The sequence below is a fragment of the Nelusetta ayraudi genome, unplaced genomic scaffold (assembly GCF_046127955.1).
Source record: "Nelusetta ayraudi isolate G7.1 ecotype Tasmania unplaced genomic scaffold, CSIRO-AGI_Nayr_v1 ptg000050l, whole genome shotgun sequence".
Taxonomy (NCBI): Eukaryota; Metazoa; Chordata; class Actinopteri; order Tetraodontiformes; family Monacanthidae; genus Nelusetta; species Nelusetta ayraudi.
Genome location: NW_027466100.1, coordinates 1481271 through 1506213, shown reverse-complemented (window position 1 = coordinate 1506213; position 24943 = coordinate 1481271). Strand labels below are relative to the sequence as shown.

General features: G+C 40.1%; 2 protein-coding genes and 1 long non-coding RNA gene across 7 annotated transcripts; 1 reads left to right on the top strand and 2 right to left on the bottom strand.

The window, feature by feature from the left end:
- Positions 1-1026: 1026 nt before the first annotated feature.
- On the bottom strand, positions 1027-6912 carry srsf3a (serine and arginine rich splicing factor 3a). Of its 3 annotated transcripts, none has more exons than XM_076037434.1 (7): positions 6761-6912; positions 6117-6168; positions 4456-4666; positions 4232-4366; positions 2348-2386; positions 2133-2219; positions 1027-1652 (listed from the first exon to the last, which is right to left on the bottom strand). In XM_076037434.1, the coding sequence occupies exons 2-7, from the start codon at positions 6121-6123 to the stop codon at positions 1628-1630; spliced, it is 504 nt and encodes a 167-aa protein (XP_075893549.1). In that variant the 5' UTR covers positions 6124-6168; positions 6761-6912; the 3' UTR covers positions 1027-1627. The 3 variants fall into 3 exon arrangements, with proteins under 3 accessions (XP_075893549.1, XP_075893550.1, XP_075893551.1); XM_076037435.1 differs by having other exon boundaries at positions 6691-6874; XM_076037436.1 differs by lacking the exon at positions 6761-6912 and adding an exon at positions 6310-6544.
- A 1908-nt stretch (positions 6913-8820) lies between these two features.
- On the bottom strand, positions 8821-13115 carry LOC142896006 (uncharacterized). Its single transcript, XR_012928287.1, has 3 exons — positions 12862-13115; positions 10061-10196; positions 8821-9275 (listed from the first exon to the last, which is right to left on the bottom strand). It is a non-coding gene; the product is annotated as an uncharacterized LOC142896006 (long non-coding RNA).
- Positions 13116-13292: 177 nt separating this feature from the next.
- fkbp5 (FKBP prolyl isomerase 5) lies at positions 13293-24793 on the top strand. Of its 3 annotated transcripts, none has more exons than XM_076037431.1 (11): positions 13293-13524; positions 17779-17890; positions 17990-18134; positions 19119-19261; positions 19986-20100; positions 20192-20348; positions 21341-21431; positions 21772-21855; positions 22008-22193; positions 22292-22531; positions 23496-24793. In XM_076037431.1, exons 2-11 carry the CDS (start codon positions 17786-17788, stop codon positions 23598-23600), a joined length of 1371 nt encoding a protein of 456 aa, XP_075893546.1. In that variant the 5' UTR covers positions 13293-13524; positions 17779-17785; the 3' UTR covers positions 23601-24793. The 3 variants fall into 3 exon arrangements, with proteins under 3 accessions (XP_075893546.1, XP_075893547.1, XP_075893545.1); XM_076037432.1 differs by having other exon boundaries at positions 13329-13350; XM_076037430.1 differs by lacking the exon at positions 13293-13524 and adding an exon at positions 14023-14558.
- The last annotated feature ends 150 nt before the right edge of the window (positions 24794-24943 follow it).

Here is a 24943-nt window from a genome sequence, read left to right as displayed (position 1 = left end):
TGAGCATTCACCATCAGTCCCTAAATAATTTCTTCCAGAGGAGTCCTTAAACTCAGAAGAATCACAGTGTGGATGTGGTCCAAGCAAATGGCTATCAGCACTCAGAAAAGTTCCATGCTCAAACTCTTGATTTAGTTCTTGCGCATTCTGAGTCTGGATTTCCACTGATGCTTGAATTGTTTCGGTGATTTCAGAGCTGTCAGTCATTCCGTCCACATCCTCGTTGTTGTGCAACACTGTTGCAAAGTCCCCGACATGCAGTCCTTTTTGTTTTCGACGAGAGCCAAATTTTCTTTTGTTCTGGAGTTCTGGTGAAGGCCAATTGGGGGCCACTTCTGTCAAACCATCTTGATAATTCACCACTTCTGTTACTTCAGTAGTTTTTCCTGAGGTGCAGGACTGTGCAGCAGACGCGTCTGTTAAAGGCCTCTCATTATCTTCAGCTATTTGATTTTGGTTTACTGCCTTGCGACGGGACCCCATTCTTTTTTTCTTTGCATTGTGAGCCGACATAACTCCTACTCTTCTATCCTAAAGCACAAGATGGTGAATCAAAAGTCAGCCATGAACTGTTAAAAACAAAAACCTAAATACACTACCATTTCCCTGAGCATGCAATTTCACATAACAGCAAAGAAATATGACAAATCCTGATTCTCTTTTAATCGGTTTAAACTTTAGCATGGTAAAAAAAAAAGGGGTTTTAATTTGTTTTCTGTCAACACATGAAGGAAAACCAAATGCACTCACCACGCTAATCTGGTTCCTCTGTCGTCTTACTGCCGTGTAATGTCACTCTAGGATGCACAGCTCTGACATTTCACACGTCAGGGTGTCATTTCGCTGCAACTATGACTGAGAGCTTCCTGTGTGGCTTGCTCTTGTAAGTTTAACCCAACAACACTGTGCACTTCCTGAATTTCATTAAGCTTCGTCTGTGTATGTAGAACTCAAAATTGGGTCAACCTTGTCCTTGCAAAAAAACAAAATGAGTTACTGGGAAAACTCACAGGACACACAAAAGAATTTGTCACCTTGGAAAACCATTTATTGAAGTTGTGGAACAGCATCAGCACAATTTATCAGATTCCAAAGAAACAAAGCAGAGGGCAGAAGCCAGTATGAGTTGCCTTCTTTTAAGAAAAAAAAATGTCCAGGCTTCAAGAAGCAGGAAGTATTTTTACGACGTTTGTTGGTACTCAGTTTTCTGTCTTGGTACATATTATGCCTGGTGCGGCGGCTCAATAACCCATTGTGATTAGCCAAAGAGACAACCCCCCTCCCAACTAAAAAAAATAAAATAAAAACAACAAGGAAAAAATAAAAACAAAACAATGACAGATTTTATTCAACAGTTAAAAAACCCCCAAACAAAACAGGCTGATAATGTAAAAGTCAGTATTCCGGTTCCAGACATGCAAGTTAAGAGAAATTGTTTTTATGCATTACAGAGAAATTCAACAAGATAATACACTTAAGGTCCTTTGTTTTAATCCAACAAAATGCTCTTTCACAATATGCAACAAACCCAACCTTAAGATGTCAAACACAATCTAAGAAGAAAAACATGACTATAAAAATTCCACAACCATAGTAACATCGGGTAGGTGACCCATGTTTCAGGTCCTCATTTCCTGTCAGCAGGAGAACGGCTGTGTAAACAAAAAAACAAAAACAAAACATTGATCAATTTTAGAGAAAAAAGAAAATCAATAAAATCAAAACAAATTAAATGTATGTATGATGTACACATTGGCAACCTCAACTTTCTCAATGTTATATTAGTGCAACGTTTGTTGCATGTTTGGCATTTATTTTGAAGGACAATTCAATTAATTTATAGGATGATTATGGCTGGATGAAGACATTCTGTATTGTACTGTATTATTTTTTTTATTTATTTATGTGGAATAAATTAGAATGCTGTGAAGTAAATCTGGGTCTCGACTTCTTGATAAGGGAGTGGTTCTTGAACCACTACTCTATACCAGGAAGGGCAGGAAACAAAACGAATGACCAGCAACTACAGAGAAAACTAGCAAAGTTCACCTGCTCCATCCACTTGATGAATGTTCAACACATTTGCACCCTCCTACTGCACTGAACATAGAAGCCCATTGTGTGACACTTACCTCCTGGACCTTGAGAGGGATCTTGAACGCTTATTATTCTTTTCTCTGGATGGAGACCTATACTTGCGTCTTTCTCTAGATGGAGACCTGGAATGAGCAGGAGAATCACAAAAATAAGTCATTGTATTCATCAATGTTAGTTAAAAAAATAAAAATAAAAAACAAAGAAAAAGAAAAAAGAGGCAGATCCGTGCAACCTGTTGTTGGCAGCCTACCTGCTGTAACTGCGGCTGAGGCTCCTCCTCTTAGGTGATCTACGCCGTAGATTAAGTTGAAAGGGTGAAAAGAAAAATTAGGTGAGTGAACTTAACCACTTTCTCAGTAATGAAATCTTACATATTGTCGATCATTAGAGAGACACCATTCTGTGTAGACCTTGCATGTTAATGACTGGATAGTTTGTATCCATGGCTGCATCAAAATAAGTTCATGAAAAGGTAACTCTCCAATAGTGCAGCTGAGTTTTAGAATTTAGAACAGGGTCAGGGCTCGACATTAAAGAGCTTCTATTGCTTGTTGATCAAATTTCAAAATTACCTGCAAATAAAATTTAGAACAAAGCTTTATTTGATCCAATACAATACTCCTGAATTGGTAAATGTGAAGACAAATCCTAAGATAAAAGCAAATGTCTAACATCTTGGGTAGAACGGATAGCACACCAACTGCTGTCTTTAGACTAAAAGACAAAACAAAAAATGTTTGTTGGTTGCTAAATTTCAAAATAAGTGGGACTCCATTGTAAAAATATATTCTCTCGGAGTGAAGCGCATCACGCGCCACGGGTGCCCCGTTTAGAAATCAACAGTCTTCTGCTTTGAATTACTCAGGATCTTAATGTCGAGCCATGAAAATGCACAAGAAAAAACAAAACACTGTGTCCTTCCAATGATACTTTGAAATGATTTCTGAAAAAGTGATGACAAGTTACCTTACCACAACTTTTGGAAATGTTACATCTTTGCAACTCTGAACTGAAACTGTCTTACAAACTTTCAAGCAAGTTTGAAAGCTAGATTAGGAACAAAGACTACAAAAAGCAGGATAAAAGCAACTTACTATTTTGGGGAAAATGGACATTTGGAAGATAGAAATGACGCAAGGAGGCCAGACTGATGGTGAGGGAGGTCGAATTGTGCAGAAGATTTGCCACATGGTGCAAATGTTGGCGATATGAAGTTGCTTGTTGGCTGGTTGGAAGGGGTAGATGCAGATTTTCCCTGCTTGTTTTGGGATCTGGGGGACGACGAGAGGGGATGTACGCCAAAGGCTGTTCCCGCTGACGCAGAGGTTGTGTTGAGAATAGGAAATAACGATGCTGATTGGTTGATAAAATGAAGTGGGCCCCGGTTGATTGGATTAAGGTTGGTGGAGGTAGAAGAGGATGCTGGGAACCGCATGCTCAGGAACCATAAGGTTGGTGGAACCTGATGACTGGCGGAGCACCGTGGTCATGTGACAACACCAGTCAAGCTGAGTGGGACTCGCTGATCAGCAGTCACATGATGCTGAAAGAGGACTAGTTGACTGACTCAGATGGCGAGAACCATGGTGGTGACTCTGCAACGGGGTTCAGCTTTATTAATAAATGGCAACTGAACTCAGAGAGAAACAAAGTTTAAACCTCACAAAGTACAAATGAAATGGTGAGCACTAACTGAGCTTTTGGAACCTTTGACTCTGTAAAACAATATCACTGTGGTGAAGCTGCTTCATTTTACTGATTATCATAACAGGTGGAATGCAAATGTATTAAATCCCAAAAGTGAATTGTTTCTGATTATTCATTTATCCAATACGCTCACTTTACAATTAATGTACCTAACTAAATTATTGATGCTACAATGACATTTACATTCAAACTTTATTTATTTTAAACAGTCTATGTGAAAATCAAAATTTGTTTTGGCGTTTAAACTGAATAGTTTTTCTTAACTAATAAAACTTTAGTTCAAGTTTACATAACAATAACTTTAGTTGGGAGAGATCTAGTTGGGAGAGATCAAATGTTTTCATACTCTGAAGTAAACATCAGCAAGTGAGACTGTGAATAGAACAGAAAAGTAAATCTTAGGAAATTTGGTAAACTGGGTAAATACCTGCGTCTCGCCTGAGGACTGCGTCGCCTGAAGTCTTCACGCGGGCGTCTGCTCCAAGATGGAGGAGGAATACGGCTCCGTTGACGTTTTTCCCCATTGGATAACTCAACACGCACCCGCATGCCACACAAGTTCCTGGGCATGATATCACATGAGAGATGCAAGACCAGGTAAAACACAGGACAAGACAGGATAATGGCAATAACTGAAAAGTGTTGATTCACCTTCCATCCAGTTCTCTCACAGCATCAGATGCATCTCGAGAGTCTTCAAACTCCACAAAGGCAAAGCCCGGTGGGTTCCTGGCCACCCAAACACTTCTCAAGGGACCATAGTAGCCGAATGTTCTCTCCAACTCATTCTTGTTTCCGTTGTGTCCCAGATTGCCAACATAAACCTTGCAGTCAAGAGGACACTCTCTGTGTAGAGAGGGGTCTACAAGAAACACCAACATGAAAAGTTTAGAACAACATGGTTGAGGTTACCACACAAGTGAGGGTGTTATTAGAATCACCGGAGACACCACAACACTTTTTAGCAATATAATGCAATTATGTTTATAATATATATTGTAAATACATTGTAGCTATATCTTCTTCAACCAAATTGCACAGAGTCAGCCCAGCAGTGAGCATTTTGCCCCATCTAGTGGACTAAAAGTTTGTATTTTCTTCCATCCAAAATGCCCAGCTAAAATTCACTACATGGAATAGATACACTACGACTACATGGAATAGATTTTATTATGACTCATCCACCAAGGTTTGCCTCTCAGTGTTATGTGTGAGTCAAGGGGAGCAATTAAATTGATTAAACATATGAAGACCCTCCATTAATATACTATATAACAAATCTAAGCAATAGTTGATTCTCCACATGGTTTACTGCAGTTGATCATATTTCTTATTTCCTTTTTTTTTTTTTTTTTTTTAAGAATTTTTATCTTGTTTAAAAGAGATTGCAGTGCAGCAAGTCCTCTTACAGATGGCCGGACCGATACTGTCACAATACTTGGATAGTCCACTCTGAGCGGCATTGATGAGACACAGATGTGTCAGTCAGAAAATGGCCTCTTTATTTGCATTTCACCCGAAATACTACTGTTTGCAATAATAATAATAATAATAATAATAATAATTGTAAAATTACTAGGAAAAAAACCCTCATTCTCTGCTCTCAGTGGCGAGTTCAGACAATACATGATCTCCATCAGGTTTTCGAGAAACAAAAAAGCAATTAAGACCTTGAACATATGTGACGATCTAAACATTTTTCTCTCATGAAGGTGTAAATACTGCACTTCTCTCCCCTTTGTTTTCTTTGTGAACTCTTTATGTAGCCCTTGGCGTAGTTCTCGTTGTACTCTGATCTAAACTTTTGAATAAAGTTTATTAAAAATAAATAAATAAAAATACTACTCTTTGCAGATATTGTGGGTCCCCATCATACTCTTGAATATTGTGCATACCTTTTGTAGGCAGCTGTTGTATTTCACGAGAGCTAGCCGATAGCTGTGCAGCAATTACATAGAATCTTGCAACACTAACCATTACAGATTTCCCCGTGCCCTTCGCTACGAAGCGGCTGGAATTTATTTAGTTAATGAAACCAGTACAAAAAGAACTTTCTTGTTTTAAGACAAAATTATTCGTGTTACTGGCATCCAGAACAGTTGCGATGCATTATTGGTAAATCTCGCGGGCTCCACCTGGTGCAATTGCCGCATTTGCAGATACAGCGTAACAAACTAGTTCGATGCCAATAAACGGTCGGTCAATACTTTTCTATACCACTTAGGAGGATAATAAATGTAAAGCTCGGTGGAAACCCCCCTTTCAGGCAGTTAAGGTACAACTCTTACTATCCTTCACTTTACGTTACTTACCTCCCATTTCGCCTGGTTAAAATATCTTGTAGAGTTCTCAAAACAGATTTGGCTGAAAACAACGAAACACAGAAACGGTTAACGCTTGTTAATATGATTTGCGTCAACTATTTAACAGATTATGGTTTTTCTCCTAGTATCACTTCTGTAGAATTTCTCACACATGTTGGTTGGCTATGTCGTCCGCACCTACCAGGACCGGTTTGGCTGCTTTGACAATCCTTCCTTTGAACATGGGCGCAAAACAAAGCTGGCTACAGCTTCCGCAAGCCAGCGCACGCAACCGACAGGCTATGGCTGGTTAGCTTGTTGGCAAAAAGGCAACGGTAACGAAAGGAACCTTGCTAAAAGAAATCCATCCGTTTAGATGTGTAAGATGCGCATTGTTCCAACTTTACAATTATTGAACAAAATCGAAACTTGCGTCCAGTCTAACCACTGAAAATTTATGCTCTACATCAGCACGCATGCTAACATCGATGCTAAGATAGCTCAAATGTTGAGTGGCTAGCTAATTAGCATTCATCGCGAAACAACGAAATGGAATGGTCAACTTTCGAGTTCAATAGCTAACCAAAACAGCAATGTAATACACAACACACGAGAAGAGAGTGCAACCAATGTGTCCAGGAAATGTTCCCCACCTTTGAATGGCTGGATTTAAGCAAATATAAAGAAATACACCTCGGGTCCCGTTTTGGGTGCTAGCTCGACTTGGTGTCAAAGCTAGCAGTGATTTTATTTCAAGGATGACAAACTGCAAGCAAACGGGAAAACGCTGCTGCCCGTCTCTCTTTGCGTCTGATTGGCTCAGTGTTAAATTACGTTAACCCACCTTCCTGAATTAACCAATCCGTACGTGTTACGTAGAAACGGAACCAACCAAATCGTTGGTAAGCAAATAGTCAGCCAATAAACGAGCGAATAGGGCGTGCAATGTCTTGGGCATCCTGTGAAAAAAATACTGCGGAGCCCTAACACGAGTCTATCCAAAAACACACGTCGCCACCTATTGGACCGGAGCTGATACGCGGCCAACATTTCCACAGAAGCTGCAAATTATGTACTAATAATGGGCGTATCCCAGCTACATATACACATAGGTGCAGTATGTCATTACCTTCATATTTGCAAGTGTCTAATCCCAACACTGAAGTAAGATATGAGGTTTTACTCTGGATCCTGCAAAAAGATGGATGAAAAATTAATTAATTGATGACGATGATGATGATGATGATGATGATGATGATGATGATGATTATAATTATTATTATTATTATTATTATTATTATTATTATTATTATTATTATTATTATTATTATTATTATTATTATCTTTTTCTTTTTAAATTATCTGCCATTTTCAAGTTACTTGACTTGGCAATGGTAATTATATAAAGAGAGAGAAAAGCACACTGAGGAGTGCTATGTTTATCCTCTGTGTGTCACACCTCAGACAGTTGAAATTACACGTGTGATAGACTGCAACCTGATGAAGTACATGCTGGTAACCAATTGCAAAAGTAAACAAAAACTACTGTAAACCTACAAAAATTAAGTAAACAATTCCATTGCACAAAAGAGAAGCAATGCAATGCATTCAGCAAATGATAGCAGGAGTCTGACAGAACTAAACTAGACTGTACTACTAACTTGCAAGTTACCCTGCAGGGGAGTAAACTTTGAGAACAGAGGAATGAAAACTGAAGATGAAAACAAAAGAGGGCACCACATACGACCCCTGTGTAAACGACCGGGTCCGCGGTTAAGTGGTGATTTCCTGTACAGGAACACATTTAAAGGAAGTGTTAAAGCGGAAGAAGATGTGTGAGAACTCTTTGTACCGCTCTGACCCTGAATTGTAAACTCTTCCAAGAACTCTTTGTTCCGCTCTGACCCTGAATGTAAACTCTAACTCTTATTCTTGCAAAATGACTCATTCTTTGGTCCCAAAGGGAAACTTGTTCATCAGTTGAGGGATCCAGGCCTGGAAAGTTTCACTTCACCAAGTTATCACACAAGTTCTTTAAACTTTTGTGGATTTCCTTTTCAATTTCTATCAAAGATTTCTTGATCTCAGGCACTCAGTTCAGTTCCAGTTCCGTGGAGGAAACCTGAGTGCCAAGCGAGAACCTGGGAAGACTCAAGGAGAACATGCAAACAGGCCCCGGTACCTAACGCAACCTCCATGCTGTAAGGCGTCTTGGTTACAATTTGAGAAAATGGCACCCCTTGCATTTACTATTAGTCTTTGCATTGCTATTTGCAGTGTCACATGCAAATAGCAATGCGAATTCATCATCACATGTTTCATCCTAAACCACTGTGTTTTTGTTAATGCTATTATACTTTCTCAGAATTATGTGTGTACAGAGTGTATATATATATATATGTATATATATATATATATATATATACATATATATATATATATATATATATATATATATATATATATACATATATATATATATATATATATATATATATATATATACATATATATATATGTATATATATATATATATATATATATATACATATATATATATACATATATAAAAAACATTGGGCAGTACTTTACTCTTGTTAACACTCAACACTTTGTTGAACGCTTTGTTGTTGATGAAAACTGGTGAGCAAAGCTAGTATTTGAAACTAATATCTATTTTCTACGGAATCTTAGTAGGTGGTGGCACTTTTTTGTTGCTTTGTTTTTCTGGAAACACAGAAGAGGAACAGAATACACACACAGCTGGCAGGGGGAGGAGACTGTTTTCAACTCTTTGATCTAGGTGGAGTCTGCTGCCCCACGCAGAGGCAATCGTTTTTTTTTTCTCCTGAGCACAGTTCTGAAACGTGCCATCAGTTTTAGAGGCTTCTACGGTTAAATCTACAAAAGACATTAACTATCAGTGGGAGAAGGCTAACGTTTAATGAACATTTTGCAAACTTCTTGGGTTTCCTGAAGGTTTACAAACAGCCAGGCGTCTTTGCTTTTTTGTTGATAAGACAAATGCCAATAAATAAAACTATGTTTCTTTTAAAAGCTTTAAATAAACGGTCAAAATGCCAAAGACAAAACAAAAGAGTCGACACAGTTGGAGGTCCTTGGCCTCTTGCTGTCCCTGTGTGTTCCCATCATGATGACAGAAACAAACTATGGGGGAAGAAGAAATCCCATTAAAACCTCTAAATACTGTAGTTGCATTCATGTGTTCAACTCAAATCAAGAAATACCATCACCAACCAGATGTACTGTAAAATACTTCTTGCACAAAGTCTTATACATACACAGTTATTGCAAACAACATGTTGACAATTTATTACACTACTCAAAAGTTCCCCTCATTGTTGTTTTTTATATTCCTTTGATTTTTTAGAATGATCAGTCTACTAATGAAATTCATTTTTATATATACACAAATGCATTGCAAATCACCTGGTGTGTTTGTGTCATGACTTTCTGCAACACATTCAACATTCAACATAAAAATAAAACCATCTTATCTGCTTGTTTTTATTATTAGCGGGATGAATAGTTAATGCAGGACTCCCAGCAGACGCCATGATGGAGAACTCTTGCCTCTGAGGGCAAAAGTTCAGGGATAAATGGGATCACTCAGGAGATTACCAGCATGTACGTAACACGGACGCCCAGAACACAAACAAAGAGCATTATGTCGCGCTGCCTTATTTTAGAGGCAGCAAGCACGTTTGAGCGAGAGCGAGCGTTTCTCTGTCCTAGCCACTCGAGATGTTCAGCTGGGTTTGCTTTTTTTGCCAGTCTGTTGTTGGATTCCCCTTTTAGCTGTTTAATGAAACATCTCTCCTTTTTTATCCCCCCAGCTTCCACCCAGGGCCGTGTTTTTCAATCAGATTAGTACATTCTGTTCTGTTTCACTTCCTGATGACTGTGCAGCCTGTATCCCGGAATGAACTCACCCACGTGCTTCTGGTTACTCTGAGACACTCTTTCAGACTGATGTACTGCATGGCTGCAAGTGATTTCCAGGCTTGAGCGACACGTGCGGTGTGCTAATTTTTTTATCGAGGGAGCCTGTTGGTTTACTGGGTTGCTCTGTGGGAGAAATAAAAATGTACTAACGACCAAAAATGTCTCTTCATCAGGGCAGTAACAACGGCTGCAGCCACTGCAACCCCCTGCACAGGTTTTTGGCACAACACACTCTCTGGAACAAACCCAAGGCTTAGTTTGTTTATTTGCACTGAATATTACAGGTTAGAACCTCACCAATTGGCACTTGTTTTGTCAATAAATGATTATACTGTGCATAATGTGTGCTTTAACAAGTCAGTTTCCCCGCAAGGCCTACCTTCTCTCTACCTCTTAAATCAACATGCATGAGCAAAAGCACCTATATCTATTGTATTCACAGCAAACTCATTTATTTTACCATTGCACATGTAATTTTCCCGTTGCATTTTTTGTTTCAGAAACACAAACACAAGAAGTTCTTGGTGTTTTTAGGAAAAAGGCAAACAACAGCTCAGGAGTCAACACAGAAAACTATTCAGGCGGACTGGTTCAACTCAGGTCAGTAGAGTTCTTTCTTGGCCTCAGCTTTGGCAGGCAGGGCGAGGGGAACGTGCCAGCTGAGCTACCAGGACAGTGTGGTTTAAGAGGGCGGCTTGTGAAATCAAACAGAACCCTGCTCTGAGCCAGCTCTCCTCATGTGTTTATATGTTGGGGGAAAAAAAGAGTTGTTTTTTTTCTCGGTGAACCTCGCTGCGCAGGTTTTGTAAGAAAGGAAGGCTTCACCCCTTTTTCTGCACTGCTGTTTTTTTTTTCAGATTGCATGCAGCAATTTGTCAGTGAAACCTATATTTTCTTTTCATCGACCCAGACAATTACTGTGCCCGCTGACAACATCCCCGTGGTTTTGAGAATCAGGTTCACGTGTGTTATGTCACCTTTATAATTACCGGGATCATCATGTTCCCTTCAATGGATAGCTGGCTGACTGCCAGCACTGTGGTCAGACAGTTGCCTCACCACCCATGACTGTCAGACTCAGCCTATGATAAAGCTGGGACCACTGAAGTAACATCTTTAAAGTAATATATGGGAGGTGACACTGACAAGTTCCTCTGGGTGAAAGACACTCACATGCCAAAAACAGACTGTTAACTGTTAACTCCTAATGGAACAATTATTGTTGATATAAGTGGTGGTCTATGAAGGCCTCAACAACAAAGGCAGAAAAGAAGCCATCAAAAATAACTTATAGATCTTGTGGGAATTTTAGCTTTCACCCCCTGACTTAAACAGTCTTGTCTGCATTCAAACCAAACACTTTGACTGTAAAATAAATGCAAAACTGCTTGATAGGATTTTATTCACATTTTCATAACGTAAACAAAACTGTGACAGGGAGTAAAGGCAGGAAAGTGAACAGTTCTTGATGCTACTTAATAAAGGTCTGCGCTGTATGGCTGTGATCGTTGTTTTCTTCTGCTGAACCCACTGCAGGTCAATGAAATAGTGCTGAGAGGAAAACTGCCACAACCCCCACAACTCTCACTTTTAGCAATCTTCCCCCATGACTTGTCAGTGTTCCTCCTTTTATCCTTTTGAATTCATCAGTCAGCACGTTGACCACTCTGACAATACATACATTAACTATATTCAAGGTGGCACAATTTTCAAAGAAAGAATGCTGACAACATAATAGGTAACTTTTAAACTTTACACAATGCTGTTGCAAGCATCTGGTAATATTTCTATTGTGATTCCAAGACAGACCCCTGTCCTGTTATTTGAGCATAGAAACAATTCTAAGGAAATACAAATAGAAAAGGATTGAGTGTAATTTCATTTGACTAGCTACATGAATTACTTGTTGAGTTGATATTTAACATGTTCATTAAAAGTAAAAAGCATTCTATCTTACTATATTGAGTGAGCATGTTGCAAAGTAAATGCAACAAGTGTACTTGCGGCACATGTTGCTGCTTGACACACTAACAGATACTTACAGAGAACATCATGACTTGGCAAATTTGACTTAATTCCTCAAACAATTAAATTGCTACGTTGTTCGGAGGGTATGTCGTAAACTTAATCTGGTATGGTGTTAGGTCACTGCATTGTTGAGAATATGATACAATCATTTAGAGCCAATCAGCCAAATTCAACAACAACCAATATACATTTAATATTCTGCCACACAGCAAAAGTATGTCTCATTTTCATTTCAATTCTTGCACAAACATAATCTTAGGTGGGTGAACAACTTCTCGGGATGCAGTTAGAATGCTGACCATTAGTTATAGTCATATAAAAATGATGGCAGAATACCACATTTCTTTTTAGAAATATGAGTAAGAATTACCCACTGCTTTATTTATCAATTTCATGTAGCCACAACTGCACTAATCACATTTGACACTCCAGAACTCTTTTATGTACGGCTATTAGTCTTGGTTGTTTTGTATTTAGTACCTGCTAATGAGACTGAGCGACTTGTTCCGTCTACCGCAAATAGCGCAGTAGTAAACACTTGGCTGTTTGGCAGACGATAAAAAACACACCTCAACCAGGCACGGTTGGTAGAAACGGTGAAAGAAAAATGCTCAAGCTTAAAGAGATAAAACAATGAAAAGACAAACAATTAGCCATCTGTACAAAGCTGTACCTTAAAATACATTTTAAATTGAAAAAGCATAGCGGGGGGGGGAGAAACAAAGCGTTGAAACCGTAAACCGGATCTTATCTGCCGTACGTTGTGTTTTTGTGTCGCTGATTAAAAGTGTCCCGGTCGAACAGGCTCGGCGTCGCTGTTGACATTATGTGCTGTCAAGCTGGGGTGGAAAGAATAGCCCTCTGCTACTTCTGCTGCCGCCGCCGCTCCTGCTACAGAACAGACTGTTCCCGGCGTGGCTCGGCACAGAACGGGTTACAGGTCAGGGTGTCTATTGGAACACAGTGTTCTCGTCAGCAGCGTCAGCGGTACAGCTACAGTACAGCCGGAACATTGTGTTACTTTGTGGCCGCTCTCCAAGACCTGCCCCCTTTTTCGTTCTAAACACTTCGCCCTCCCACCAGTCAGTCACTATTTTACTCCGTGTCTCCCTCCCGGTCTCCCCCAGTCGTCCCCTTGCCTTCCCTCTACTATTGTGGCACGTTCGTCCGGTACGGAAAGAGTTAAAGCGGGGGGGGACATTGGAAAAAAAAAAAAAGAACCGCGAGGAGGGAAAAGTAGCGTTCCACGGTGAGCGCGTGGGTAGGACATTGAGTACCCGCCCGGGCTGTGTGATGAGGAGGACGGCTCTGAATTTAGACCAGAGGGGAACGAGCAGGACAAGCGACTGGAAGTGCAGCGGGGTCAGCGGCGGCAGTGTGAGGGGGAAGCCGCTGTGACCGACTTGGGTCGCGCACGGAAAGCGTGAGTGTCTCAATTTATGCTCAGCATCCCGAGTCTGTTTTTTTGAGAGAGATGAGAGGAGAGGGTGATGATGGCTCTCATTGTTCTGCTGTGCTTTTCTTTTCATTCAAACATTTGTTGTTTGGATCGGCCTGGTGATGTTATAATTTATTGTACGTATTGTATTATGGATAAAATTGATGGGGAAATTTTAAATGACAAAAGCCTCAAAAATCAATTTGGCTTAAAGCAACACAATGCAGTTATGCCATCATAAACTGTATGCTGAGATTGCCGGCTGATTGAGGTCAACTGAGGTTGCAGATTGAACACTAACCAAAATAAGGGCTAATAAGTTTCCCTGTGTGTGTGTGTGTGTTGGCAGCAGCAGCGAAAGTATTATGTGAGTGTCCCTGGTTAACAGTTGAGGTAGATGAAGGCAACAGTTAACGTGCTCCCCCTCCCCCAAAACCTTCATGCTCAGGTGTACCCTTGGTAAATGGCAGGTTGCTTAAGCCTGATTCTGAGAATTTCAATCATCACCTTGTGTCCTCTCTGCGCTGTGCACTGCACAGCCGCATAATAGCAGCTTTTGTGCAACTTCCAATTGCACAGGTGTTGTTTTTTAAAGTGGTGTGTTTAGAGGTCCAGGCGAGGTGTAATATGCATGAATCAGGCCAGCTCAGGTACGTGGTTGGAGATAATGAAGGACTTGGTCTCGCATGTTGGAAAACAAAAAAAACCTGGCAGTACATGTTTAAAACATTTTTTTTTTGTGTAGACGTGGCTGATTAAAACATTCAATTCAAAGCTTTTACTCCTCTTTAAATTCGCCTCGGGAACTCAGTGTGACCCTCGAGCTGCTTGGCAGTAAAAAAACGCGTTAATTGAACAGCCTGAGAGTCTTTGTGTGGCATGTGTGTCAGGTGAAAAATGATGCATCAGTCAGCGGTCAGAACGTCATCCTATCTGCCTCCCATGCACAGAGTGTACTCGCACGTTTGTGTGCATCGTATGCAGCGGAACACGTACGCCAGACAGAATGTACCGACGACGTAAGTGTGTGTATTTGATGTGTCTTTCCCTTGTTGACTTTGGCTGTCCCAGTGCTATTAAAATTGAGACGGTGGCAGTTTCGGTCTGTGCATTTATCTGCCGGGCATTTCCCAGAAGCATTAGTTTATAAAAAAAGGTTTAAAAAGAAGGGGATGCATAGTGCGAAATATTAGGCATGGAGATATTTCAATCAATCAATCAAAAAAAAAAAAACTATCCAAATGGTTGGAACGTTGTTTGATCAGTGTTTGAAATTCTGCGTGACCTCTTATGTGGGGCAAAGAGCTGGTTTAGTTTGTACGTGACCGGCTCCCAGATTGGTGAGCACCATCAGGCATCGCCAGCGGGGAACTGTGAAAAGAAGGAACATTGTGTTCAGACACACACACGCGCGCACACGGGGTAATGCATCAAGTTGTATCTTAAATGAAGTCTACGCATCCATGAGAAGGTGCACGGGTCTGCAGCGCATGAAGACATTTTCTCTGGTAAAGACTTTAAAAACTAGATCTGTGTCTCCTGACGTAAATTTGAAGAAGCGGAATGATGTCAGTATGGGTTGTTTGTATAAAAGATATTTAGGGTTGAGTCCCAATACTCAATTAGTTCTGATTTATATGTTGCTGTTTTTTTTTTAAACAACACTGACAATCTCGAGCTTCACGCTTGAACATTTTCGGGCAGGGATCTTTTTTCTTTCTTTTGTTTCCCCTATAATGTAGTCGTCACAGCAGGTTATTTTAAGTTGTCATCTTGAGAGACCTGGATGACTGCTGAAAGCCTGGAAAGCACCTGAAGCTGAGAATAAAGAACAGCCATTTCTCGTCTGGAACCCATTGCCCGTGAACAAACAGTAGATTCTCCAAATTCTCCCTCGCTGCAGCAATATTTGCGACTACATTAGGGCCGTTTGTTCAGAACGCAGCATAATGCACCCCTGATATTACTGTCCAGGGGCCATGCGATTTATTCAGACAGTTTGTCCTTATTTTTCACGGCTTCGGGGGGCCGAGAGTTCTTCTGATGTAGTTCCGATTGCGCTGCAGCTTTGAGAGACACGAGTGACATCGCCTCGTCGTCCTCATCGTGATTCATGTGGCTGATCCTAAGATTGCTTGTCCCACAAACAGCCTGGTAATGCTGGATGAAACTGTCTTCAAAGCATATGATTGAGGGGACGTTTCAAGCTCAGCTGGCATTTTTTTCCTAGCAGGTGGTTAACATTTTGCCAGAGGTTGTAAACAGTGGGTTAAATGTGGTGTATTCTGGAGCTCCATAGAGCTTCTTGGAAAGTGATTCTGGAAGGGTGCTGCTCTGCCAGAGTCTGGAATGAGAAATAAAGACTTTAAAGCAGAACTTGACACTGTGTCGCAGACCCTGCCTTAAGCGGTACATAGAGGACCCCGTCATGAATACTAAATTTTATTTGTAACAATTACTTGACAAATCTGCATGAATGTCCCCGTGTAAGGGACATTCCGGCAGAGTCCCAGAACAGATGAGCTGATGCTATTCGGGAAAGTGCCAAACTCTCAGCTGTTGCATGTGATAACAATCGCCAATTGCTGTTTGCAAACATGCCAAACATAGCTCACTGGCCCTTTTATTGTCTTCAGACAATGTCAAGACTATTGTGCCAGAAGTCTGGGGGTGAAAAAAAAAAAATGCCTCCAGCCATATGTGATGACAAAGCAACAACGTTGCCCAGTGGGTGACTAAGGTGACGTGTGGCAGCTGTTCAGCGCTTTGGAACATCACAGCTAAGTTGTGAAAGATTCATATGGATCGGCAGCCTGGATGCCAATGTTTAGCTGTGTTTCAATTTGCTTTTGAGTAGAATTAGAATTAGAATCGAGAAGCACAAATTATCAAATGATTCAGCTTTTATGAAAAAAGTAAGAAAACAAAATTATTTTTTGAAATGTTTTTTCCCCCAATATGTACACACCAAATAATCTTCATTTACTTTCTTTTTTTATTTTATTTTAGTACAGCTCCCTAGCTCCACATAATGAAACCCCATGATAATCACTACTGCTACTGAGTGAATATACTGCAATTAACTTTAAGGTTTGAAATGAACTCATCAAAAATGCCTGGTTGAACAGAATTACAGGGTTTGGAAAGGTGGTTGTTAAAGCTAAAGCCACACCAACCCCCTTTGTGTGTGGAGGAGAAATAAAAGCAGATTGTTAAAAATTCAGTAGTGGAGTTCTGATGTACCACAGATGGAATCTGTGTGTGTATGACATGTGGATGTTATTTGTAATAGAAAAAAAGCAAGGAGTGAGGGGCCATACATACCCTAATGGGAATGGCCTGACGGGAACATTCTGTACTTTGATGATTGCAGCGCCAGTTACAAAATGAGTGAAGTGGGCAACGCGCTACTGCCTACGACATGTTTATGGTCCGGCAATTACATCATGTACGGGGGATCTACGAGACGTGGTTAAATAAAGCGGGCCGTAATGGAACGAAACGCACCCCCGCAAAAATATCACCATGTGGCCATAAATTAGGAAAAGACATTACAAAGCGCTCAGACTAAAAATAGATATTTATATATATATATTTTTTTTCATTCACATTCATTATAAGCACTGTTGACTTTATCTTATAAGGACAATTTTGGACAACTGCCTGCCAACATCTCATCCTCCCACTTAAACAGAAGAGTGACACAAGCATAGTTATAAATGAAGACGGGGTTCCAGGAACAACTTCTCAAGAACATTCTTGCAAGTTACCGAGAAAGCTGAGACGTTTGAAATGAAGATTTCAAAAGGCAAAAACGTAACTTCTGTTCCTCAAGACTTTAATCTTATTTTTCTATGATTGAATTTGAATTATACCAGATGTTGAAATTCCTTAGTTAGCCTTTATTTGAATGCTTATAGCACAACAAAGAGAGAAGCTTTCATCTATACTTTCACTGTAATTATCCTCCCACATGTGGGATTAATGATATTGTGGGATTTTCTGTTTAAATACGGACGCACATACACCACTGTACACAGATCCAGACCATGTGTCATCTCAAGTTACATAATATTGGGTATTATGATGTCTTTGTTTTGTTGAGTTGTTTACAGGAGGCTATATCTTTTCAAATCAAATTTCTCTCCAGGCAAACTGATCCACTGGTTGTGCGTGGCATGAAGACAATGGTACCTATGGTGCTCAGATCACTAATCCGTAGGCATGTGTGTTCCGCAGTGTTGAAATGACCACAGATCAGGATCTGCCCCTGGGCCAGTCTGCTGTAGCTGCTGCGTTTGCTGTGAGAGGTGTCGATGTGTCGCCCAATAAAGACAGAGGAGTTGTTAAGGTATCTTCTTCACCTCAACCTTTTCTCACGCCTAAGTCTTGCCACAAAGGTGTTTGTGTGTGTGTGTTTTAGCGGTACGTTTGCTTCTCCTGTCTGCAGGTTGTGAAGCGGCCGGGGGTCAATGGAGAAAGGCCGATGTTCGGGGACAAAGTTACTGTCCACTACACAGGGAAGCTGCTGAACGGGAAGAAGTTTGACTGCAGCCGAGATCGCAAAGGATCTTTTTGCTTTCATGTGGGCAGGGGTAGGTTGTTGCAATCAAGCGCCGTGTGTTGCAGTGCTGCAGAATTTGGTTACTCAGAATGTAATATGATATATATACATACATATACATATCATATTACATTCTGAGTAATTATGCATATATATATATACATACATATATACATGTGTATATATACATATATGTATACATATATGTATGTAAATATATATACATATATATATGTGTGTGTGTGTGTGTATATATGTATACATATATATATATATAAATGTATATATGTATATATATGTATATATGTATATGTATATATATATAATATAATATGATATATACATACATATACATATCATATTACATTCTGAGTAATTATGTATATATATATATATATATACATACATATATACATGTGTATATATACATATATGTATACATATATGTATGTAAATATATATACATATATATATGTGTGTGTGTGTATATATGTATACATATATGTATATATATGTATATGTATATATATATATATATATATATATATACATATACATCCCGATACCAGTATCGGGTGTTTGTACCGATACCAGGGTGGGGTACTCTAGTCGTACTCATAAAATCCGCCAATACCGCGACACTGACAACAGTTATATATAACAATTTTGTGGTAATTTCTTTTGTGTTTGTATTGCGGTGAAACTCACCCATGTTCTCGAAAAACATGCTGAGGAATTTTGTTCAAATAAGAAATTCTGTAATGTCTAATGGCCTTATTAAGTACGAGGTATCGCTATCGGTGAATACCAAAGTGCAGGTTCTTGTACTGTATTTATTTTGTTCTGTAAAAAAGTGTATATACACACAAAAGTGTATACACACACACACACACACACATGTATGTGTGTGTATATATATCTATATATACACACACTAACACACACAATATTTGTATTGAAAAATGAACTCTCAACATCTGCCTTCACTCTTTTCATTGGCGTCATCCTCTCACAGGACAAGTCCTGAAAGCCTGGGACGTTGGTGTTTTGTCAATGCAAAGAGGGGAGCTGTGCACGTTCCTGTGTAAACCCGAGTATGCTTATGGAGCTGCTGGTAATCCTGACAAAATACCCCCCAGCTCTTCGGTATTGTTCGAGGTAGGTGGGACACATCGGAGATGCTGCTTTTTTTTTGTGTGTGTGTGCAGAGATTCCCGCACCACCGCTTGAAACCTCAGGCATTCGGCAAGATGTAGACAGCCGGGCCCATCTATTTTTAATTTCTCCCGGTCAAACAGACAGACGAGTCAGCTTGACGCTCAGTGTGACCACAGTAAAGGTTCCCCCTCTGATCTGTAAACAGTGATAACGAAATTTATTGCTTGATTAAAAATTGTTTTCTTTTAAATTGACCATTCAAGTGCTGTTTACGTGCAGTTTGTCACAAATAATGTTATCACATGAGATGTTGGGAAGCTTCATTTCATCTTGTGCAAAGTGTTTAAAGCTTAAAAACCATTTCAAATACACAAATGGAGACACTTTAAATTAAATAAAAATAAAATAAAAAAGGGCTGTAAATCTTCAGTGATAAATATTTTTTTTTACTTTAAATTAATGGATTTGTAACACGTTCTAAAATGTCAACTTGTTATAAATTCTGTTGGAGCTGTGTGGCCAGTCCTGTAATATACACACTGTCGTCACAATCCCTTTATTTATTTATTTATTTCCCCCGGCTTGTGTAAAGACTCCTACTTGTTTTTTTCTCGTTACGGATTTGATTTTGTGTGCCCACGCCTGGGCAGAGACAAGCTTTTGCTGTTCTGGTATATGCTTCAGATCACATTGTGTGCCTCATGAAGTTCACACATTTTAACAGATGGAACTGCTGAAGTTTGAAGGAGAGACCCTGATGGACGACGGCGGGATCGTGCGGAGAATCAAGGTTAAAGGCGATGGCTACCTTAATCCCAACGACGGAGCGTGGGTCAATGGTAAAAGCCCTTATTTTCTTCCAGGATCAATACTAATATCTCGCTTAGCCAACACATCCATTAGTAACGTTAGACTTTTATTGCGTCACAGTGCACCTGGAAGGGACTTGCGGGGGCCGGCTGTTCGACTCCAGAGATGTGAGCTTTATCGTGGGTGAGGCTGAGGACAAAGGTGTGCCACTCGGAGTGGACAGAGCCGTGGACAAGATGCAGAAAGGAGAGTGCTGCATACTTAACCTAAAACCAAAGTAAGCCCATTTTTCCACCCAGAGCATTTCCGATTGTTGTGGTTTGCAGCGAGCCAGAATTTACCTGAGGCCACTCCCTACTAACTGCTTTTAAGATCTTATCGATTAAAGTTAAAGTGGAGTTAAAGTGCTGTTTACACCACATTACTCATATTGCACTACATTGTCCATTTCTACCTCGACTGCTGCCCCTATGTTTCTTTTTATTTACTGTCACAGGGTTTACATATGTAGACTTGTGTGTGTGTATATATATATTTTTTTTTTTTCTTTTTCTTTTTTATATTTAGGTATATTTAGGTAATATGTGCACATTTAATGAATACTTGCATATACATATATATATGTATACATATATATATGTGTATGTATATATATATATATATGTACACATACCAAATGAAACAAAACAAAGAAAGCAACATTTTGGTGAAGATAGGGTAATTATTGACTTTCAATACTTTTCAATAATTATTGAATCATTGAGAATCAATTCAGAAGCTTCTGCTTCCAATCTGAATAAATGCATCGACCTAACCTGCACCAACCCTGTTATGCTTTATATCTGTCATGTGACATGGTGGGATTAGTATGAAATTACTTAGTGCAAATGCAAATTATGCAACCAAAAGAAACACCTTGTTAAGAGCACTGGGTAACTGGACTGCTGATGCTGATTTTCTTCTATTTTTTGCCCAGCTGTCATAGACATAAGGGTGCAATGATAGATTCACCTGTCCTCGATGGCAGTAGTTAATCATTTACCCCCCCGGTAAACTTCTCCACATATAAAATAAAAAAATCAAACAAATGTTCTTCCTTGTTGGCCACCGCTCCAGTCGTGTCTCCAATCCTGGCAGGAAAGAGGCAGTTTTTTTTTTCATGTGGGGCTTTGCTCTTTGTGAAGCAGCATAAGAATTTGTTAATTGTGATAAGAGAATGCTGATGCTGAGACTTGCGCTCTAAAAAAAAAAAATTCTCTTTTGCTATAGGTATGCCTTTGGGAGTGAAGGTAACGCCCAGTATAAAATTGAACCAGACAAAGACGTTGTATATGAAGTCACTCTCAAAGACTTCAAAAGGGTTAGTATCTCTCTATCTATCTATCTATCTATCTATCTATCTATTAATTTTTTTCCTGGTTTTCGAAAAAAAACAACAAAGAAACTGTATAAAACAGCAGCTGTCACACATTTGTGCTATAGGCAGTAACATGTAGAATCTGTGACAGCTGGAATTAGAAACCTTTTTTTTATTCTTGCTTGTGTCCCATAAGAAATGGTTTTCCTTAGATTGCAGAGTTGACATTTATTTCACATTTCTTCACCAGACTGGTACAATGAAGAGGAGGCAGAATTACTCTCTGTCTGTCTGGCTAAATAGAGTCATAAATAATAAATGCCCTCTGTGTGTGTTCACGCAGGCTAAAGAATCCTGGGAGATGGATCTAAATGAGAAGCTCAGTTTGGCTCCTGGTATAAAACATAAAGGGAACCAGTATTTCAAGGTAAAGGAGTCAATTGTCGTCGTTTCCAATTCAAATTTTTAATTTCTAATGTTGTTTTAAATACAATTGAATGATTGATTTGACTTTCCCTATTTGTTTTAGGAAGTTGCTCAAATTGACATTACATCATGTCTGTCATCTCCCTGAAATAGGTAGGGCGGCACCACCAGGCTGCGGTCCAGTACCAGCGTCTGGTCTCCTGGCTGGAGATGGAGCACGGCAACGGCGTGGATCAGCAGCACAGGATTCAAGACTTGCTCCTGACCTCACACCTCAACCTAGCGTTGTGCTACCTGCGAATGAAAGAGCTGACGCAGGTGGTGGAGAACTGCAACAAGGTGAGCTTGCGAGAGCCTGACGCCGTTTCGCTCCTTTTCCGCTTCGCCGTGCACCATAAAGTGACACCCCCCCCCTGTGTTTGGTGCTGCCGTGTCAGGTGATGGAGTTCGACAAGAACAACGAGAAGGCTTTGTACCGCCGAGGGGAAGCGCGGCTCCTTCGTAATGAATTCAGCCTGGCCATGGCAGACTTTCAGCAAGTGCTGCAGGTCAACCCCACCAATCGGGCAGCTCGTGCTCAGATTTCCATATGCCAAGGCCAGATTAAGGAACATCACGAAAAGGACAAGAAGACCTACGCCAACATGTTCCAGAAATTCGCTGAATGGGATGCCAAGGTCTGTAAACAAAATGTTCTTGGCGAAAGTGCAGAAAAGGACGGCTTGTTTTTCTTTCCATCTCTTTTTTTTTCTGTGAGGGGGATTGAAGTTTTAGCAATGATTTGATGTTGGGAAAGAAAGTACAAAGGCACACAAACAAATCCCAGGAAGAGTCATCACTGTTTATTTTAAAGTTTCTTATTTCAGGCTCATTTGTCAGGTAACCTTTTAACATCAAAAACTTTATAAAATAGTTTGTTAGTGTAGTCAATAAAATGGATAATTAATTACTGAATGATGATGTTATAGTGTCAGTTATCTACATTAATGACGTCATTACTTGCAGCAGCATATGTTAACCCTCATTTTCCTGATACACACAGTATACTGTAGTAATGATAATACTGTAAGTAGCGTAAAATATCTTGTTTTGTATAGACCTGACCCGTGGTATTGTTTTCTTGGTATCATGCTGACCTCTAGTGTTCATTTATGATATTGTTATTTATTTTCTAAATTTGCTGCACAAAATTCCATGACGTCACCCTATTAAAATAATGGCCTAAGTCATTTTTTTTTTCAAGTTTTTGGGAAAACACAAAAAGAGATGGCCTAATAATAATACTGTAGGTAGCGTAAAATATCCTGTTTTGTATAGACCTGACCCGTGGTGTTGTTTTCTTATTATCATGCTGACCTCTAGTGGTCATTTATGATATCGTTATTTATTTTCTAAATTTGCTGCACAAAATTCCATGACGTCACCCTATTAAAAATAATGGCCTAAGTCATTTTTTTCAAGTTTTTGGGAAAACACAAAAAGAGATGGCCAGCATTATCAAGAGATGATTCAAGACAAAAACTCATTTTTGTCAAAAAAAAAATAAAAAAAAGACTTAGGCCATTTTTTTAATAGGGTGACGCTAAGAAATGGTTTTCCTCTGATTGCATCGTTGACGTGTATTTCACATTTCCTCACCAGACTGGTGCAACAAAGAGGAGGCGAAATGAAAGCAGCAAGAGAAGCATCGTCAATGGAGAAGAGGGCAACAAAAGACGACGGATGAGCCAGGATGCTCCATCCTAGGAGTGACTTTTGAAAGGGAAGAAATAATAACAAAGACGTGACTCCTGCCCTGACAAAGACAACGGCAGGACTCAAAAACATATTTCTTAAGAAAGACCCGACGTCAGCATTCCTGCACAAAGGCCGTGTGTTAGAGCGACCAAACAGCATTTCCTCTCCTCGGCGGCCCGCACTCACCGCCATGGTTGCACTCCCGAGTGGAGTCAGGACTGCAGAATCAGTAAAACACTGTTAGACCTACTTGGATTTCGCAGTTTCACAGACAAGCAGAGTTTTTGGCGATTCCCGCCGTTTGTGCTGCTGTGAAGAGCTGCAATGTGCCTCCACAGTTTGTTTCCGATACCCAGAATATCCTGAGATGTGTGTGGCATCAAATCTTACCCTGGCAGCTACATGCTTGTATAATAAGGTGTTTGGGGCTCAAGACTTGAAACCTGTTTTTTTTTTTTTTAAGACTCAATGTGTATCTGTTTTACCCTAAAGTGACAGCTCACCATCCTTTTGATGGCACACTGACATTTTGTGGTAGCGGGTGGCACCTCTGCGCCATCCGCCCTCTGCACCCTGAAGGCCTGACCTTGCACTATGTCACTGGGGGTCAGCACATATCCAGAGGGAAGTGGTCACACGCATCAGTCAGTCAGTACATGCTCTGTGCCTGACGCTCATCGGCAGCTTTTGCCTCAAACTCCACGCTCGACTGCTAGGTGCAGGGGTTCATGACCTAAGGTAGCACGCGCAGCTAATAGCTAACTCAACTGGACAAGCGGCCGCGAGCACCTGGGACCAGGGAAGGTTTGCAGACCAACCCTGAATGGGTACCAGAATCAAAAACTTAAAGAGCAGACAAATCAACGGCTGTCAGCAACGTCCTCCTCCTCCTCTTCCTCCTCCCCCTCCTCTTCCTCCTCCCACTCCTTTTTTCTTCTTTTTTTTTCACAACTTTTACAAGATTTAAAGGGCAGTAAGGCAAGGTGCAGAGCCGGCCTCGTTGCCGTTGGACGACTGCGTTGTACCTGCCGGTGACCTGCCATGTCTCGTGTTGTTGCACTTGTTTGACCTTTGGCAAAAAATGTGGAACTTTCTTGAATATGAGTAATGTAAACGTTACAAATGCACTTGCTTGGCTGTCCGTGTGTACTTGACAGCTGTGTACAAGTCAAGTGAATGACGGCGCGCCAGTCCATTCGCAATTTGGCTTCAGTGTGCAATATTCTCCTTGGAAAAGTGTAACAGGCTCCTCAAAGTGATATATATATATTTTTTTTTTGTAAAAATGTAAAACCAAAAGAAAAACGACACCCTAAGCTCTTGTTGAGATGTTGCACTACATCCGACAAGTT

Excerpts from the sequence above, each read along its gene's own strand:
- fkbp5 (XM_076037430.1), top strand. The coding sequence starts at position 14,437 with ATGATGCATCAGTCAGCGGTCAGAACGTCATCCTATCTGCCTCCCATG. Across the intron at positions 20,349-21,340 it reads ATACTTAACCTAAAACCAAA|GTATGCCTTTGGGAGTGAAG; the intron begins GTAAGCCCATTT and ends CTTTTGCTATAG. Across the intron at positions 22,532-23,495 it reads TCGCTGAATGGGATGCCAAG|ACTGGTGCAACAAAGAGGAG; the intron begins GTCTGTAAACAA and ends TTTCCTCACCAG.
- srsf3a (XM_076037434.1), bottom strand. Across the intron at positions 2,220-2,347 it reads CTCAGCCGCAGTTACAGCAG|GTCTCCATCTAGAGAAAGAC; the intron begins GTAGGCTGCCAA and ends TGCTCATTCCAG. Across the intron at positions 1,653-2,132 it reads TCCCTCTCAAGGTCCAGGAG|CCGTTCTCCTGCTGACAGGA; the intron begins GTAAGTGTCACA and ends TTGTTTACACAG.